The sequence below is a fragment of the Zea mays genome, chromosome 2 (genome assembly GCF_902167145.1).
Source record: "Zea mays cultivar B73 chromosome 2, Zm-B73-REFERENCE-NAM-5.0, whole genome shotgun sequence".
Lineage (NCBI taxonomy): Eukaryota > Viridiplantae > Streptophyta > Magnoliopsida > Poales > Poaceae > Zea > Zea mays.
In genome coordinates, this window is record NC_050097.1 from 58,678,273 (window position 1) to 58,696,653 (window position 18,381).

Consider the following 18,381-nt stretch of genomic DNA (forward strand, 5'->3'; position numbering starts at 1 on the left):
TTCTCCCACCTTTTCTTGATCGACCAAATCGTGGTACCATATCCTCCATATTTGGTATTGGGATATCATTTTCCAAACAAAATGTTTTGGTTTCTTCAAACAATGGCTCCCAACCTTCACTTCTCAAATTAATCAAAAGTGTCTTCACATCAACAACTAAAGACATAGCTTGAACAATATTTTGATGTTTCCTTTGCAAGATCAAAGACAACTCATTTGATCAATGCATCTTTGCTATAACTTGAAACCTTATGTTTTATGCTTGACCTTTGGTTATCAAAATCATGAAATGATGTTGATGCAACATTGTGTATGCTACTAGGCCCACCAACATGTTTTGGAAGTGCAAGATAAGCATTTTTCCATTGTGAGAACCCAGCTTTTGTAAAGGCATCATAACCAAATTTGTCATCCATTCGATCATTCTTAAAAAGGTAGCAATAGAAGCAATATGCCTTATTCTTCTCCACACTATATTCCAACCAACTATATTGACTAAACCACTTTTTCTGAAAGCTCCTTTTATCACTTGATGGAGGAAATCTATGACCGGTTGGTTGGGTTGGACCTTTAGCTATAAAAGCTCTCCTAACTTCATCTCTAATATTTGCATAAAATCTTTCGATTGGAATACGAAGACCCGGACCAGAAATAATGTGATTCGGGTTGAAGTCAGTTATACCTTCTTGAACTTGTTCTTCTTCTTCATCATGTTCTACAGATGGCAATACATTTTCTTCTAAAGGCACATCTTCTACAATAGCAACTACGCCGCTGCCATGAGTACTTAGACTTGAGCCACTGGAACCTTGGCTAAAATAGCTCTTCAAATCTGTAAAAAAATCAATCATACATGTTTAGTACTTTACTAGCTTAATAAAGTAGCTCAAATATTTCTTCACAAATTACATAATATACCTTTTTGTGAAGCCTTATTCTTTCCCTTCTTATTTCCAACCATTGCTCAAATAATTAAATCACCAGTTTAAATCTAGGCAACAGAAATACTTAATCAGTTCACTTCACACATTTGTAATTTATATTTTGACTACATCTAAACTGAACAAAGGGGTTCAGGAAATAAGGGTTCTGCTTACCCAGTTGTCCACAGCTGACAGCAGCGAGCGACAGTGCTGAAACTGAAACCTTGTCGGTCTGCTGTCTGCAGAGGGCCAGCGACTCGTTTGGCGCCTTGGCGGGGTGAGGACAGACCGGCAATGAGCTGCGAGCACCGAGCAGGTCTGCAGCCGTGCAGGTGAGGAGAGCAGGAGGCAGGAGCAGAGTAGCAGCGAGCGAGCAGGAGCAAGGAAGAAAGGCGGCGTCAGGCGAGCAGGGAAGAAAGGCGGCGGCCGGTGCGGTGCAGAGTTGCTATTGCTAATGATTAAATGAGTAATGACCTAGATACTAATTGCTAATTGGGCTGGGCCAAGGTATGGCTTGGGCCATACCTCGCCACATAGGGTCCTCCGCCCCTGCACAAGCCTATCTAGACACGGCCCGCTAAAACACAATCTTAATTATAAACCGTGCCGTGCCGGCACATGGGCCGAGCCAGCGGTCCATGGTACGACCCACAATTACTTATGTGTGCCGGATCGGCTCAAAAAGACTAAGGTGTCGTATTGTGCTAGTGTTGGAACTTGCTCTCAGTTGCAAGGGGATCCAACAAGGGAGAACAATGACGTAAGCAGGGCTCTCGCGCGTGTGGGCAATAGCTCTGTTAATCTGGCCTCTCACGGGCACTGTGCGGGGGTATTTATAGGTACCTGAGCGCCCAGCGCCTTGTGTTAAGGACGCATGTGCCCTCAGCTACCTAGGTTATCCCCAGAATATTCCCATAAAGCAGGGTTACATACTGTAATTACAGGGACGCCTTTACAAATTAGGCCCGTAACACGCGGCGGCCACGCAGGGCCCGTTACAATGGGCCGGATCGCACGTGGGCCTCTGAGTTGGGCGAGGCTGCACTGTGGGATGACGCCGTCGCAGGCCTTCGTCTGGTGCCGAATAGAGCGAAGGGTGTCCCTGCCCGTTTTGTCTCTGTCAGTCCAGCGACTGCAGCGAAGGCCTCGAGCGAAGGGTGGCGTCTTTGCCTTCGCCCCAACATTTGCCCTCCGAGGGACCAGTTCGACAAAGTCACCTGGTGCCAAAGACGTCGCTAGATGGCGGAGACACTGCCCTCGCTCGAAGTGGTTCCGCGGGGGTTTTTGACATGACCGTTGATTCACAGCGTATTGTTGGATTGCGGGTTTCCCGAAGCACCGCGCCCTGTTGGACTGTGGGTTTCCCGAAGAGCCGCGCCCTGTCTATAAAAGGGGGCGGGGGTCGGTGCTTTTTGAACTTCACTTTCCGCGCTCCGTGAAAACCCTAGCCGCCTTTTTTCACCGTCTTGTTGCTCGTCTGCCCGTCGTGCTCTTGTTCGCCGGAGATCTGGCTCGAGTGAAGCAGACCGCCCGCCGCCGCCGACGGTACGTAGCGATGCTGACCTCCTCTTCTTCCGCTGCCGCTACGCCGCCGGCCGACGCCTCGCCGCCGGCCAACGCCTCGTCTGAGGAGACGCTGAGTAGTTTGATGGCGGAGGAGTTGCGCGCCGGCGATTCTGTGGATTTTGGCGTGTCGCTGATGTCGTCGGTCCGCGTGCAAGATATGCAGCGGTTGGGTTACTTCAGCGGCGGAGTTGCTCGTGTCCCGGGGACGGAGGAAGTCCCCGAGCCGGAGGGCGAGTTGGTTGTGTTCGAGGCGTTCTTCGCCGCCGGTCTCCGCCTGCCTGCGCACCGATTTGTTGGCGAAGTCCTGCGCAGGTTTAACGTTCAGATACATCAGCTGACACCGAACGCCGTGGTGGCTCTGTCGAAGTATGTCTGGGCGACGACTTCGTACGGCGGACAGCCATCGGTCGAAGTCTTTGCGAAGTATTATTGCTTGCACTGGCAGAAGAGGATGATTGGAGATGAAGTTGCTCAGTTTGGGTCCTGCACGTTTACGCCGAAGACCGGCAAGACCACGATGCAGGTAGTCGAGTTGGTTCCTTGCGCCCGCAACAAGTGGGGCAACTGGAATGAGTTTTGGTTTTACGTTGCTGAGGGTACCGTCGAAGACCATGAGGGACTCCCCGTGTCCGAGATGTGTTCTCATTTTTACTCAGCGTACCCGCCCTTTGAGGTGGCGGAGGAGGATGCGGACAAAGGGGCCCTTCGGTGCGCCGCCGGCCTGAGCAGTGGGCGCGATTTGGTGGAAGAATTTGTGGCGTACGGGGTATGGCCCTTGGCGCATGGCTGGGCGTTGGGCGAAGTGTGCCCTCGCCAGATGCCTTTCCACGGTGGGAGGGTGGTGCGAAGTCCCGCCTTCGCGCTGAATCTGCAAAGCCGCGATCCGGCCGCCTTTGTGCGTGAGGCAGGGGATGGGGTGGTGCGGCTCGTTGGTCGTTACGTGCCGAGGACAGAGGGCCAGCGTAGCTGGGAAATCCGCGGGTCGAATGACCGTCTGAACAGGGTTTTTGAATTGAATCAACTGCCGTATGATGGCTATCCTGGTCAAGACGATGTGGACCGCCGTGGGAAGAAGCCGGTGGTGGAGACTAGAGACGACCCTGCGCCGGCGGCCGCCCCATCCTCTAAGAAGAGGAAACTAGGTACTGCCATGGGAGGACTTGGGGTTTCCGATGGTTTTGCTAGAGAATTGATGAGGACATGCGCGGCCCCGGGGGGAAGGATGTCTTCGCCCGAGCTCCGGGAGTCTTCGGCTCGGATGCTGAGGGTTACCGGGGGTTGTTGGCCTAGGAATGTTCCTATCCCCCGCGCGGCTGGCGAGGACTTTTTTACATATCGCATGGTTCGTGAATGGAGAGTTTTTCCTTACGGGCGGAATATTGCTGCTGTTGTGTCGGCAGTGATGGACAAGGATCGCCAGGGAGCTGCACAAAAGCGCCAGGCGGTTGTCAGGCTCGTTGAAGCCAGGCCGAAGAGGCAGCGGGGGGCTGCGAAGGCTTTGGCCCCCGGCGGAGGCAAGCCGCCGCTGGCGGCGAAGTTGGGCGTCCCTGCATCTAGCAAGGCGCCGGAGGCAACGGCAGGCGCCGGAGGCTCCAAATCGACGAAGGTTGTGCTGCCGTCCAGCAGAGTGCCGGAGGTCGCGAAGGCGGCCCGAGCGTTGCCGTCGTCAGGCAAGCGTGTCGCCGACTTCGCCACCGATATTAGTGTGGATGACTATCTTGGTGGTAAGTCGTTGGCTCGTTTTTTTAATTTATTCGTTGATACGTCGCAGGGTCGGACGAAGGCCAACTTGCTATAGTTGCGCCTGCCGCGGCGACCACGACGGCTGCCGTGGTGCCGAAGGCGAAGGGCGGGGCTCTTAGCGCCGGAGGCGAGGTGTCGGCCCTCGCGGCTGTCAGGGATGAGGCGGGCGCTGTGTCCCGCTGGCTGAAGGAGGTGAAGGAGGCACTAAGTCAGGTCCGTTGAGCTAGGCTTCGGGGTTTTTTTTGTTGGCTTTGCTGGGGCCGCGGTCTTACGTGTGTTTTGCAGGAGGCTGACTTCGTCGACCGTACAGCGTCGGGGGCGCTCACGGCAGTTGTGTCTGCCGAAGTCGAGAGACTTCGGACGCAACATGCTGACGCCGTCCGTGAAAAATCAGCCGCCGACAGTAAGTGCCGCAAGCTGGCGGACAAGGTGGCCGCACTGGAGAGGGAGAAGACTGACCTCCAGCGCCAACTGGCGGGGGAGAGGAGGGAGACCAACGAGGCCCTCGCCAAGGCGCAGGCTGCGCAGGCGAAGGCTAAATTGGCGCGGGCGGAGGGCAATGTTGCCAGGGAGCGTGCCGAGCAGCTGCAGGAGCGGCTCACCGCCCTGGAGAGCCGCGTGGAGAGGGCCGAGGCCGCGTCGCGCGCGGAGGCAGAGCGGACGCGCAAACAGCTTATGGATACATACCATGAGCTGGGCGCGCGGACCGGTGACTTCGAAGTGCCGGACCGAGAGCCCGGACTTCGCTGCCTGGAATGGGTGCAGGAGGAGTTGCAGGCACTCCCCACTGTCGTGGAGGGGTTTATGTCGTATGCCTCCCTGGTCACCTGCGAGGGGGCGATGAACGCGCTCTCCCGCGAAGGGTGCCAGCACTTCGAGGTCTTCGACCAAGCCGATGAAGATTTTGAGCGAGATATATATAAGGTTGAGGACCCCATAGTGAAGGAATCCGCCGGAGCTATCTACGACCGGATGTGGGGTCCGCACAGTCGCGAGATGGTCAGGGAGCGGGCCGAGACGGCGAGGGCTCAGGTAACGTTTTCGTTTGTTTGGCGTTTGCTGGATGTGGGCAATGTGTGGGTTTGCTGAATTTTGTGTGTTGTGTCTTAGGCGGCGCGTGGCGAGAGGGTGGACGACTTCGGGGCGTTGAACAGCGCGCTGCCTGACCCAGAGCCGACCCCGGCGGAGGCCACGTCCGGGGCCGCCCTGGAGCCGCCCCTGGAGACTGCGGAAGGCGCACCGGATGCCCCCGCATCCACTGCGGCCGGCGGAGACCTGCCCCCAGAGACCGCCCAAGGCGCGCCTGATGCCCCCGCAGCCGCTGCGCCGAGTGCTGAAGATCCTGCGACGGTGGCGGCGGAAGCGACAGCGGAGGCAACGACGGAGTCTCCCGCAACGACAGGGTCTTCGCAGGTGGCGTAGTGGGTGTAGATAGTTAGGGAATTTTGGATATGTTGCTGAATTTTGGTTGCTGCGCAGGTTCAAGATTTTGGGCCTGCGCACGCAACCGCCACTACTAAATTTTTGGCGGCTTCGACCGTGGATGGTGGTAATAAATGTGATGGTTCTGCATCTGAGTTTTCTGATTTTGCTGACTCTGGGAGCTCGGTTGAGTGGACTGAGGAGTCGTCGGAGGAGGATTTGGACTATTTTGCGGCCTTGGATGTGGCTGCGGCGGAGGCTTCACCGCACGCTGCGGACACAGAAGATGTGCCTGGTCCTAGTACTGGGCGCCGGCGACGAAGGGCGGTTGCGAAACGCAGAGTGAGTGAAGCGGAGGGAGGTCGGCTTCGTGTGAGTAGGGCTGGCCGGCAGGAACTATTGTCTTTGCCAGCCGCCGTGAGTACAGGTGAAGGGGAATTGCGAAGTCTTTTTGCGGGTGAGGAGCTTAGGATAATGTTATTTAATTATAGGGAGATGGGAATTAATTCCTAAGGTTGAGCCGATGTAGAGTGTGGTGCCCTCGCTTGTACATGTGTAAAGGCTTGTATGATGAGGTTGTGTGCCCCCGCACACTTGGCTATGCTTGCAAAGGCTTTATTCCTCTGGTGTGTTTTGTTATGCTGTGCTGGTGCGCATATAGTGGGTCTTGGCGCGGACAGTTTGGTGTTGTCGTTTTTGCTTTTGTTGTGCTAGTCCGGCTGCACCCTTAGGCGACTTCTGTGCGGATAGTCTTCGCGGTAGACTTCGGTTTTTACGCACTTGTTGTGCTAGTCCGGCTGCACCCTTAGGCGACTTCTGCGCGGGTAGTCTTCGCGGTAGACTTCGGTTTTTACGCACTTGTTGTGCTAGTCCGGCTGCACCCTTAGGCGACTTCTGCGCGGATAGTCTTCGCGGAAGACTTCGATTTTTGCGCACTTGTTGTGCTAGTCCGGCTGCACCCTTAGGCGACTTCTGCGCGGATAGTCTTCGCGGAAGACTTCGATTTTTACGCACTTGTTGTGCTAGTCCGGCTGCACCCTTAGGCGACTTCTGCGCGGATAGTCTTCGCGGAAGACTTCGATTTTTACGCACTTGTTGTGCTAGTCCGACTGCACCCTTAGGCGACTTCTGCGCGGATTTGTCGCACGCGAGGGTGGCTAGCGCTGAGCCTCGCGGTGACCTCGTAGTGGTCGAATGTCGAAGGCCGTCGTCGCGGTCTTTTTTCGACGCATGTTTTTGCGGGGGATTTTTCACTTGTATATTACATGGCTCCGCCTCGTAAAAAACCTCACCCCCCGGGAGGAAAAGAGTGCGGGCCAGAATAAAATTGTTTTTACGAATTACAAGGGCGAATCGGCCCTGATGAGTCAAACAAAAAATTTGCGGAGGTTGTCAATATTCCAGGAGTGCTCCAAGTCTTCGCCGTTTGGCGTCGCGAGCCTGTAAGCGCTGGGGGAAGCTTTCGTCTTGACAATGAAGGGGCCTTCCCACTTGGGCTCTAGCTTGCCCCTGGACTCTGTCCGAGCTGTTCGGACGAGTACGAGGTCTCCTTCGCTGAACTCCCTCGGGATGACTGAGTGGTCGCGCCATGCTTTTGTCTGGGCTTGGTATTTGTTTAGTGCCTGTAAGGCGAAGACTCGGTCTCCGTCGATGAGATCCTTTGAGGTTGGCTCGTCCACGTCGGGGACGGCTGACGGAGCCGTTCGTGGGGACCCATGTTTTATTTCTTGTGGGGTCATGGCCTCCGATCCGTATAGAAGGCGGAAAGGAGTGAACCCGGTCGCCCTGCACTCAGTCGTGTTTAGTGCCCAGACCGCCTCGGGTAATAATTCGGTCCATCTGCCCTTCTTTTCGTCGAGGAGCATCTTTTTGACGGCTGTGAAGATTTTTCCATTGGCGCGCTCCACAACTCCGTTGGACTGCAGGTGGTAAACTGAAGCGAAGGCAAGCTTGGTGCCAATGGAGAAACAAAAATCCTTGAAGTCTTGGCTGTCAAACTGCTTGTCGTTGTCAACTGTTAGTTCGGACGGTACTCCGAAGCGGCAAACAATGTTTTGCCAGAAGAATTTTTGGGCAGTCTTTGATGTTATTGTGGAAACAGCCCTTGCCTCGATCCATTTGGTGAAGTACTCGACAGCGACGAAGGCGAACTTAAGGTTCCCCTGAGCGGTGGGCAGGGGCCCGACAATGTCCAGGCCCCAGCGCTGGAGAGGCCATGTGTGGGCGATCAGCTTTGTATACTGCGAGGGGCTGCCTGACCGAGGAGAAAACTTCTGGCAGGCTTCGCAGGACCTTGTGACCCGATTTGCGGCGCAGATTATTGCGGGCCAGTAAAAGCCTTGGCAGATCACCTTGGCAGCTAGGGCCCTTGGCCCTGCGTGTGAGCCGCACGTGCCACTGTGGACTTCGCGTAGGATCTGGATGCCTTCGGTTTCGGTGACGCACTTAAGCATTGGCTGACTGACCCCTTTCTTGTAGAGTTGGCCTTCGATCAATGCAAAGTCCCGGCTTCGATGTCTGAGGCGCTTGGCCTCGCTGATGTCGGTTGGATGATAGTACCCCTGTAGGAACAGGGTTATTGGTGCCCGCCAGTCTTCGGTCATGATTAGGTTGACTATGCGGTGGCCCTCACTGTCATTAGTTATTTGGAGCCCTTCGGGGCTCCGGACGGCTGGCGTGCCGATGATGTGAAAGAACACGTCGGAGGGCAAGAACTCGCCCCTGGCGGCGGCCTTGGCCAATGCGTCGGCCTCTTCATTCTTGGCCCTATCCACATGCTGCAAGGTGAATCCCTTGAATTGTCTCTCGAGACTTCGGATAGCCGCGAGGTATTGCATAAGTGCGGGGTCCTTTGCTGCGTAGTCTTTCTCGACCTGGCCGGCAACTACCTTGGAGTCTGTTTTGATGATGCAGGTGGTGACTCCGAGGGCCCTTAGCTTGCGGAGGCCGAGGATGACTGCTTCATATTCTGCTATATTATTTGTGCTTCTGTCGGATTCCAGAGCGAAGCTGAGGCGTGCTGCATATCTGTGCTTGACCCCGGTTGGTGAGGTGATGACTGCAGCGGCGCCTGCCCCCGCATGGCACCATGCGCCGTCGCAATGGATCGTCCAAACCTTCTCTGCGGACGGGTCTGGTTGTGTTATTGGCCCAGTCCAGTCGACGACGAAGTCTGCCAGGACTTGTGACTTGATGGCTGTCCTGGGCTCAAAGCTGATGTGGTAGCCGGATAGTTCGGCTGCCCACTTGGCAATCCTCACCGATGCCTCTGGGTTTCTGAATAATTCGCCGAGTCCCCTGTCTGAGGTGACTCGGACCTTGAATGCTTCGAAGTAGTGGCGCAGTTTACGCGAAGACATAACGACCGCGTAGGCAATCTTCTCCAGCTCTGTCATGTTGCACTTGGACGGTGTCAGTACTTCAGAGACATAGTAAACAGGGCACTGCCTGACCACGCCCTCAATTGTCTGCTCCTGCACTAGTGCCGCGCTGACCGCATGCGGCGAAGCCGCGACGTAGAGCAATAGGGGGAGCGAGGAGTCGGGGCTTGTGAGGACGGCCAACTCCGACTGGTACTGTTTTAGCGAGGCGAAGGCCGCTGCCTGCTCTGGTCCCCAGGCGAAGTCTTTTGCACCGCGGAGTGTTTTGAGGAAGGGGAGACTTCGCTCGGCAGACCTGGAGATGAATCTGTTGAGAGCGGCCAATCTGCCTGTCAGGCGCTGGACGTCCCTGGCGGACTGCGGAGGCGTCATGTTTATGATGGCCTGGATCTTGGTTGGGCTGGCCTCGATGCCGCGGTGTGATACCAGGTAGCCCAATATTTTGCCTTGGCGAACGCCGAAGACGCACTTTTCCGGGTTTAGGCGGAGTCGTGCGTCTCGCATGTTCGCGAATGTCTCGACGAGGTCAGCGAGATGGTCCTCCTTGCTCTTGCTGGCGACGACGATGTCGTCCACATATGTAAATATATTTCTGCCAACTTGCCCTTCGAGCACTGTTTTGGTGAGTCTGGAGAAGGTGGACCCGGCGTTCTTGAGTCCCTCCGGCATTCTGATGAAGCAATATGTGCCGAAGGGTGTTATAAAGCTGGTGCTAGCCTTGTCTTCCTCCTTCATGTATATCTGGTGGTAACCGGAGAAGCAGTCGAGGAGTGACATGACCTCGCATCCGGCCGCGCTATCGACTATTTTGTCGATCCGCAGCAACGGGAAATTGTCCTTTGGGCAGGCCTTGTTGAGACTGGTGAAGTCTATGCACATTCGCCACTTCCCACTTTTTTTCTGCACCATTACAACATTGGAGAGCCACGTGGGGTAAGCCACCGGCTCGATGAATTTAGCCTCCAGGAGGCGGTGCACCTCCGCCTTGGCGGCCTCTGTCTTTTCGTCGGACATTTTGCAAAGCCTCTGCTTTTTTGGTCGCACCGAAGGGTCAATTCCCAAGCTGTGCTCAATTATGGATCGGCTGACTCCGACCAGGTCGAGGGTGGACCAGGCGAAGACATCTTTATTCTTGGACAGGCAGCAGAGGAGTTTCTCTTCTTCATGCGAGGTGAGGTCTTCGTTGATAGTGACTGTCTGCTTGGGCGTGGCCTGATCGAGGGGGACAGTCTTGGTCCCGTCTTGGCTCTGCAGCTGTGCCTTGTCATGCTGTTTATCGGTTGTGCTGGCGGGCGCGGGGACCTCGCGCTGGGTCGTGAGGCAGTGCACGTTTCTCTGACCGGGCACGAAGTCCCGCTCTATGTTGCGCGCCGTCTGTTGGTTGCCGTAGACCGTAATGACGCCTAGCGGACCTGGTATCTTCATACATAGGTACAGTCCGTGAATGGCGGCTTCGAACTTATTGATGGAGCCCCGACCCATGATGGCGTTGTATGGATATACCATATCCACGATATCAAAAGTCACTTGCTCACTTCGGGCATTGGGTGCTACACCGAAGGAGAGGGGCAACTCTATTTTGCCGACAAGAAAAGTGCCCTTGCCGCCGAAGCCATACAACGGGTTGTCCGAAGGCTTGAGCAGGCTGTGGCTTATACCCATGCGGTCGAAGGCGTGGAGGAAGATGATGTCCGCCTGACTGCCATTGTCGACTAGAACTTTGTGTAGGTCCTAGCCTGCCACGCTGCAATTGATAACCATGGTGTCGATGTGGGGGGCGCTGCGCAGGTCGACGTCTCGTGCGTCGAAGGTTAGCGGTATGTGGGACCACTTTGTCTGCACGACTGGGCCAGTGACGGCGACGTGGTTGATGCTGCGGTAGTGGTCCCGCTTCTGCCGCTTGGTGTCGAAGTCAGTGCTGGACCCCCCCCCCGTTATCATGTGAATGACTCCGCGATACGGTTGATCGGCGAAGTCTTCCTGCTTTGGGGCGTGGGGGATGTTTTGGTGTTGCTGGTGTGGTGGTGGGGGTGGGGGAGGTATGATTTGTACTTCCTGATGGTGTTGGTAAGCGTGGTGCGGTGGATGCGGGGCGGGGGCGTGGATATATGGTGGAGGGGGTTGCTGGTAAGTGTGTGCGACAACTCTGGGGTTGTCAGCTGGCTGCGCCCGTGCCATTCTGTCTCTGGTGGCCTTCGTTTCGAGGCAGTCTTTGGTTTGGTGGGCGCAGTCTTCGCCATGGAAGAGGCAGTAGAATCGGCGTGGCGGCTGCGCACGCCCTCGACCCCTACCACGAGTCCCATTTCTGCGGCCCTCAGGGGGATATTCCTGGCGACGAGAGGGGTCAGCAGCGGGGTGCTGGTTGGCGATGTTGTGCACTTGCTGCTGACTGCGGCCGTCTCGATCGGAGTCTGGCTGCGGAGGCCTCGTCCACGTGCGGCTGGACTGTGGAGCATCTTTGGGTTTCCGCTGCGACTCAACCTTGCGCTGGTGGAGCTCTTCGGATTTGGCATATTTTTCAAAGAGCTGGTATAGTTCCTGGAGGTTCTTGGGTGGATCTCTGATACAGTGGCTGTAGAGGACGCCGGCGCGAAGGCCACTGATAGCGTAGTGGATAGCGATCTGATCATCGATTGAGGGCAGCTGTGACTTGAGTGTTAAAAATTTGCGGTAATACTCCCGCAGAGTCTCCTTTTCCAGCTGCTTGCAGAGCGAGAGTTCGGCCAATGCGTCGGTGTCTGGGCGGTACCCTTGGAAGTTGAGCAGGAACTTGTCCCTGAGGCTTCTCCAGGAATCAATGGACAACGGAGGCAACCTGGTGAACCAGGTGAGAGCTGGGCTCTCTAGGGCGATGATGAAAGACTTCGCCATTGTGGCGTCGTCCCCTCTGGAAGATGCAACGGCGACCTGATAACTCATTATGTATTGCGCCGGGTCGGTGCTGCCGTTGTACTTGGGATAGGTCCCTGCCCGGAAGTTAGCTGGCCAAGGCGTCACTTGCAGGTGTGGCGCCAGGGGACTTCGCTCGTCGAGATAGTTGACCCCTTGGAATGGCGCGGCGTGCGGGAAAGTGTGATCGCGCTGGGGGAAACGCGGGTCTTCCGGTTGTGCGCGGTGTTGCAGGGGTGGCCCATGCTGCAGGCTGAGGTGGCCTTCGCGCGTGTCTTCTAGTTGTGCGCGCTGCTGGAGGGGTGGCCCTTGCTGCAGGCCAAGGTGGCCTTCGCGCTGCATCAGCGCGATCTCCCGCTCGAGGTCCTGGGCCTTCTGCTCTTCGTCGCGTATCATTTGCCGCACTTTGGCTAGTGCGGACACGCGCTGGCGCTTGGCCTCGAGTATCTCCTTCTGCCTCTAGAGATTGCGGTTCTTGAGGCGCAGGGCGCGCAGCTGTAGCTGTTCTTCCGCTGAGACGCCGAGGACTTCACCATCCTCGGTGAGGTCCGCGCCCTCCAGTGGGGCGAAGCCTGAGGGTGGCTGCGATTGTCCTTCAGGGCCGCAGGTGCGGGGAGTGTCGTCTTCGCAGGTGCGGGGAACGTTGTCTTCAGTGGCCTCTTGGTGGGTGGATTGGGTGAGGGCGAGGGCCTTGCCCTTTCTTGCAGCGAGCAGTGCTGCCTTCGCAGCCTCGTCAGCCTTCGGGATAGCTCTCTAGGGTGCCATCGTGGGTGGTTTTCTCGTAGCACGAATGGTGGGCGCCAAATGTTGGAACTTGCTCTCAGTTGCAAGGGGATCCAACAAGGGAGAACAATGACGTAAGCAGGGCTCTCGCGCGTGTGGGCAATAGCTCTGTTAATCTGGCCTCTCACGGGCACTGTGCGGGGGTATTTATAGGTACCTAAGTGCCCAGCGCCTTGTGTTAAGGACGCATATGCCCTCAGCTACCTAGGTTATCCCCAGAATATTCCCATAAAGCAGGGTTACAGACTGTAATTACAGGGACGCCTTTACAAATTAGGCTCGTAACACGCGGCGGCCACGCAGGGCCCGTTACAATGGGCCAGATCGCACGTGGGCCTCTGAGCTGGGCGAGGCTGCACTATGGGATGACGCCTTGCGCAGGCCTTTGTCTGGTGCCGAATAGAGCGAAGGGTGTCCCTACCCGTTTTGTCTCTGTCAGACCAGCGACTGCAGCGAAGGCCTCGAGCGAAGGGTGGCGTCTTTGCCTTCGCCCCAACAGCTAGGCAGTGGCAGAGCACCCATTATGGCTTACTATGGCTGAAGCCATACCTAAAAAACATGTTTGGTGTAGTGGTAAGTACATACTGTTGGTGATCAATAGGTTCCAAGTTTCGAACCTATGTGTTGCATTTTTTCTTCTTTTTTATCCTTTTTCAGCCATACCTAATTATTATTCCGTCCTCCACCACTGGTGCTAGGGCGCTCCATGTATATAAAACAGTAATACATATACATATAAGATACAAAAATAATACAAAATAGAGGTACAAAACATATATGACCAAATAAAATTAAGCTATTTTGTGGTTGACTCATTAAAAACCTTTGATGAGAAGGGAAAAATAGTACAGCCAGCTCAAAAATAATATTTAGTTCGATGTTTAGACGGGGGACAGGATAGGGAAGAGCCGGCGCCGAGAGCGAGCGGGTCGAGACGAGGGGACAGGAGGGGAGAGCCGACGCCGAGGACGTCGGGTCAGTCGGACGAGGACGCCGAGAGCGAGTGGATCGAGGAGGGCCGGAGGAGATGGCCGGATGAGGGAACATGAGGGGAGGGGAGGATGAAAGTCGCCTAGAGGGGGGTGAATAGGGCGAATCTGAAATTTACAAACTTGATCACAACTACAAGCCGGGTTAGCGTTAGAAATATAATCAAGTCTGAGAGAGAGGATGCAAAACAAATCGCAAGCGAACAAAGAGTGTGACACGCGGATTTGTTTTACCGAGGTTCGGTTCTCGCAAACCTACTCCCCGTTGAGGCGGTCACAAAGACCGGGTCTCTTTCAACCCTTTCCCTCTCTCAAACGGTCCCTCGAACCGAGTGAGCTTCTCTTCTCAAATCAAATGGGAATCAAACTTCCCGCAAGGACCACCACACAATTGGTGTCTCTTGCCTTGCTTACAAATGAGATGATCGCAAGAAAGAATGAAAGAAAGAAGCAATCCAAGCACAAGAGCTCAAAAGAACACAATAAATCTCTCTCACTAATCACTAAAGCCTTGTGTGGAATTGGGAGAGGATTTGATCACTTGGGTGTGTCTTGTATTGAATGCTTAGCTCTTGTAAGTAGTTGGAAGGTGGAAAACTTGGATAACTTGAATGTGGGGTGGTTAGGGGTATTTATAACCCCAACCACCAAACTAGCTGTTTGGTGGAGGCTGCTGTCGCATGGTGCACCGGACAGTCCGGTGCGCCACCGGACACTGTCCGGTGCGCCAGCCACGTCACCAGGCCATTGGGTTCCGACCGTTGGAGCTCTGACTTGTGGGCCCACATGGCTGTCCGGTGGCGCACCGGACAAGTCCTGTAGACTGTCCGGTGTGCCACCCGCGCGTGCACTGCTCCTCTACGCGCCCAGGCGCGCATTTAATGCGTTGCAGTCGACCGTTAGCGCGAAGTAGTCGTTGCTCCGCTAGCTCACCGGACAGTCCGGTGTGCACCGGACATGTCCGGTGAATTATAGCGGAGCGGATTCCCGAAGCTGGTGAGTTCAGAGTCGCTCTTCCTTGGAGCACCGGACAGTCCGGTGAATTATAGCGAAGCGCTTCTGAAAATTCCCGAAGGTGATGAGTTGAGCTTGGAGTTCCCTGGTGCACCGGACATTGTCCGGTGGCACACCGGACAGTCCGGTGCGCCAGACCAGGGCACACTTCGGTTGTCCCTTGCTCTCTTTGTTGAACCCTTTTCTCGGTCTTTTTATTGGCTTATTGTGAACCTTTGGCACCTGTATAACTTATAGACTAGAGCAAACTAGTTAGTCCAATTATTTGTGTTGGGCAATTCAGCCACCAAAATCAATTAGGAAATAGGTGTAAGCCTAATTCCCTTTCATTCTCCCCCTTTTTGGTGATTGATGCCAACACAAACCAAAGCAAGTATAGAAGTGCATAATTTAACTAGTTTGCATAATGTAAGTGCAAAGGTTACTTAGAATTGAGCCAATATAACTACTCATAGGATATGCATGGATTGTTCCTTTGTTTTTAACATTTTGGACCACGCTTGCACCACATGTTTTGTTTTTGCAAATTCTTTTGTAAATCCTTTTCAAAGTCCTTTTGCAATATAGTCAAAGGTAAATGAATAAGATTTTGAGAAGCATTTTCAAGATTTGAAATTTTATCCCCTTGTTTCAAATGCTTTTCCTTTGACTAGACAAAACTCCCCCTTAATGAAATCCTCCTCTTAGTGTTCAAGAGGGTATACCAATTTGAAAATACTTCTTTAAACCAAATTGAAAGACTAAAATTTTTGAAATTGGTGGTGGTGCGGTCCTTTTGCTTTGGGCTCATGCTCTCTCCCCCTTTGGCATAAATCGCCAAAACGGAACCATTATAGCCCTTTTCTAGCTACTTCTTCCCCTTTGGCAAATAAAACATGAGTGAAGATTATACCAAAGGCGGAGAGTTGCCCGGAGCTACGGCGAAGGATTAGTTACGGAGTGGAAGCCTTTGTCTTCGCCGAAGACTCCAATTCCCTTTCAATACACCTATGACTTGGTTTGAAATTCACTTGAAAACACATTAGTCATAGCATATGAAAGATACATGATCAAGGGTATATTGATGAGCTATATGTGCAAAATATCAAAAGAAATTCCTAGAATCAAGAATATTTAGCTCATGCCTAAGTTTGTTAAAAGTTTGTTCATCTAGTGGCTTGGTAAAGATATCGGCTAATTGATCTTTAGTGTTAATATATGCAATCTCGATATCTCCCTTTTTTTGGTGATCCCTTAGAAAATGATATTGAATGGCTATTTGTTTAGTGCGGCTATGCTCAACGGGATTATCCGCCATGCGGATTGCACTCTCATTATCACATAGAAGAGGAACTTCGGTTAATTTGTAACCATAATCCCTAAGGGTTTGCCTCATCCAAAGCAATTGCGCGCAACAATGACCTGCGGCAATATACTCGGCTTCGGCGGTAGAAAGAGCTACGAAATTTTGCTTCTTTGAAGCCCAAGACACCAAGGATCTTCCCAAGAACTGGCAAGTCCCCGATGTGCTCTTTCTATTGATTTTACACCCCGCCCAATCGGCATCTGAGTAACCAATTAAATCAAAATTGGATCCCCTAGGATACCAAAGCCCAAACATAGGAGTATAAGCCAAATATCTCAAGATTCGTTTTACGGCCGTAAGGTGAGCTTCCTTAGGGTCGGCTTGGAATCTTGCACACATGCATACGAAAAGCATAATGTCCGGTCGAGATGCACATAAATAAAGTAAAGAGCCTATCATCGACCGGTATACCTTTTGATCGACGGATTTACCTTCCGTGTCGAGGTCGAGATGCCCATTGGTTCCCATGGGTGTCTTGATGGGTTTGGCATCCTTCATCCCAAACTTGCTTAGAATATCTTGAATATACTTTGTTTGGCTAATGAAGGTGCCCTCTTGGAGTTGCTTCACTTGAAATCCTAAGAAGTACTTTAACTCCCCCATCATAGACATCTCGAATTTATGTGTCATGATCCTACTAAACTCTTCACATGTAGATTCGTTAGTAGACCCAAATATAATATCATCAACATAAATTTGGCATACAAACAAATCATTTTCAAGTGTTTTGGTAAAGAGTGTAGGATCGGCCTTTCCGACTTTGAATCCATTAGTGATAAGGAAATCTCTAAGGCATTCATACCATGCTCTTGGGGCTTGCTTGAGCCCATAAAGCGCCTTAGAGAGTTTATAGACATGGTTAGGGTACTCACTATCTTCAAAGCCGGGAGGTTGCTCAACATAGACTTCTTCTTTGATTGGTCCATTGAGGAAGGCACTTTTCACGTCCATGTGATAGAGCTTAAAGCCATGGTAAGTAGCATAGGCAAGTAATATACGAATTGATTCAAGCCTAGCTACGGGTGCATAGGTTTCACCAAAATCCAAACCTTCGACGTGTGAGTGTCCTTTGGCCATAAGTCGGGCTTTGTTCCTTGTCACCACACCATGCTCGTCTTGCTTGTTGCGGAACACCCATTTGGTTCCTACAACATTTTGATTAGGACGTGGAACCAAATGTCATACCTCATTCCTAGTGAAATTGTTGAGCTCCTCTTGCATTGCCACCACCCAATCCGAATCTTGTAGTGATTCCTCTATCCTGTGTGGCTCAATAGAGGAAACAAAAGAGTAATGTTGACAAAAATGAGCAACACGAGATCTAGTGGTTACCCCCTTATGAATGTCGCCGAGGATGGTGTCGACGGGGTGATCTCGTTGGATTGCTTGGTGGACTCTTGGGTGTGGCGGCCTTGGTTCTTCATCCTCCTTGTCTTGATCATTTGCATCTCCCCCTTGATCATTGCCGTCATCTTGAGGTGGCTCATTTTCTTGATCTTCTTCTTCATCAACTTGAGCCTCATCCTCATTTTGAGTTGGTGGAGATGCTTGCGTGGAGGAGGATGGTTGATCTTGTGCATTTGGAGGCTCTTTGGATTCCTTAGGACACACATCCCCAATGGACATATTTCTTAGAGCGATGCACGGAGCCTCTTCATCAACTATCTCATCAAGATCAACTTGCTCTACTTGAGAGCCGTTAGTCTCATCAAACACAACGTCACAAGAAACTTCAACTTGTCCAGTGGACTTGTTAAAGACTCTATATGCCCTTGTGTTTGAATCATATCCTAGTAAAAAGCCTTCTAAAGTCTTAGGAGCAAATTTAGATTTTCTACCTCTTTTAATAAGAATAAAGCATTTGCTACCAAAGACACTAAAATATGAAATATTGGGCTTTTTACCGGTTAGGAGTTCGTATGATGTCTTCTTGAGGATTCGGTGTAGATACAACCGGTTGATGGCATAGCAGGCGGTGTTGACTGCCTCGGCCCAAAACTGATCCAAAGTCTTGTACTCATCAAGCATGGTTCTTGCCATGTCCAAAAGAGTTCTATTTTTCCTCTCCACTACACCATTTTGTTGTGGCGTGTAGGGAAAAGAGAACTCATGCTTGATGCCTTCCTCCTCAAGGAAGCCTTCGATTTGTGAGTTCTTGAACTTCGTCCCGTTGTCGCTTCTAATTTTCTTGATCCTTAAGCCGAACTCGTTTTGAGCCCGTCTCAAGAATCCCTTTAATGTCTCTTGGGTATGAGATTTTTCCTGCAAAAAAGAATACCCAAGTGAAGCGAGAATAATCATCCACAATAACTAGACAGTACTTACTC

At 52.8% G+C, this 18,381-nt stretch overlaps 1 protein-coding gene across 1 annotated transcript in view; it reads right to left on the reverse strand.

Moving 5' to 3' along the window:
• Positions 1–212: 212 nt before the first annotated feature.
• Positions 213–18,381, reverse strand: part of LOC109944191 (uncharacterized) — a 44,059-nt gene continuing 25,890 nt past the window's right edge. The window contains exons 2-4 of the mRNA XM_020548872.2: positions 1,098–1,368; positions 919–963; positions 213–832 (exon numbers count right to left, since the gene is read on the reverse strand). Of these exons, the coding sequence (XP_020404461.2) occupies positions 213–832; positions 919–963; positions 1,098–1,368 (936 nt within the window). The remainder of the gene's footprint in view (positions 833–918; positions 964–1,097; positions 1,369–18,381) is intronic.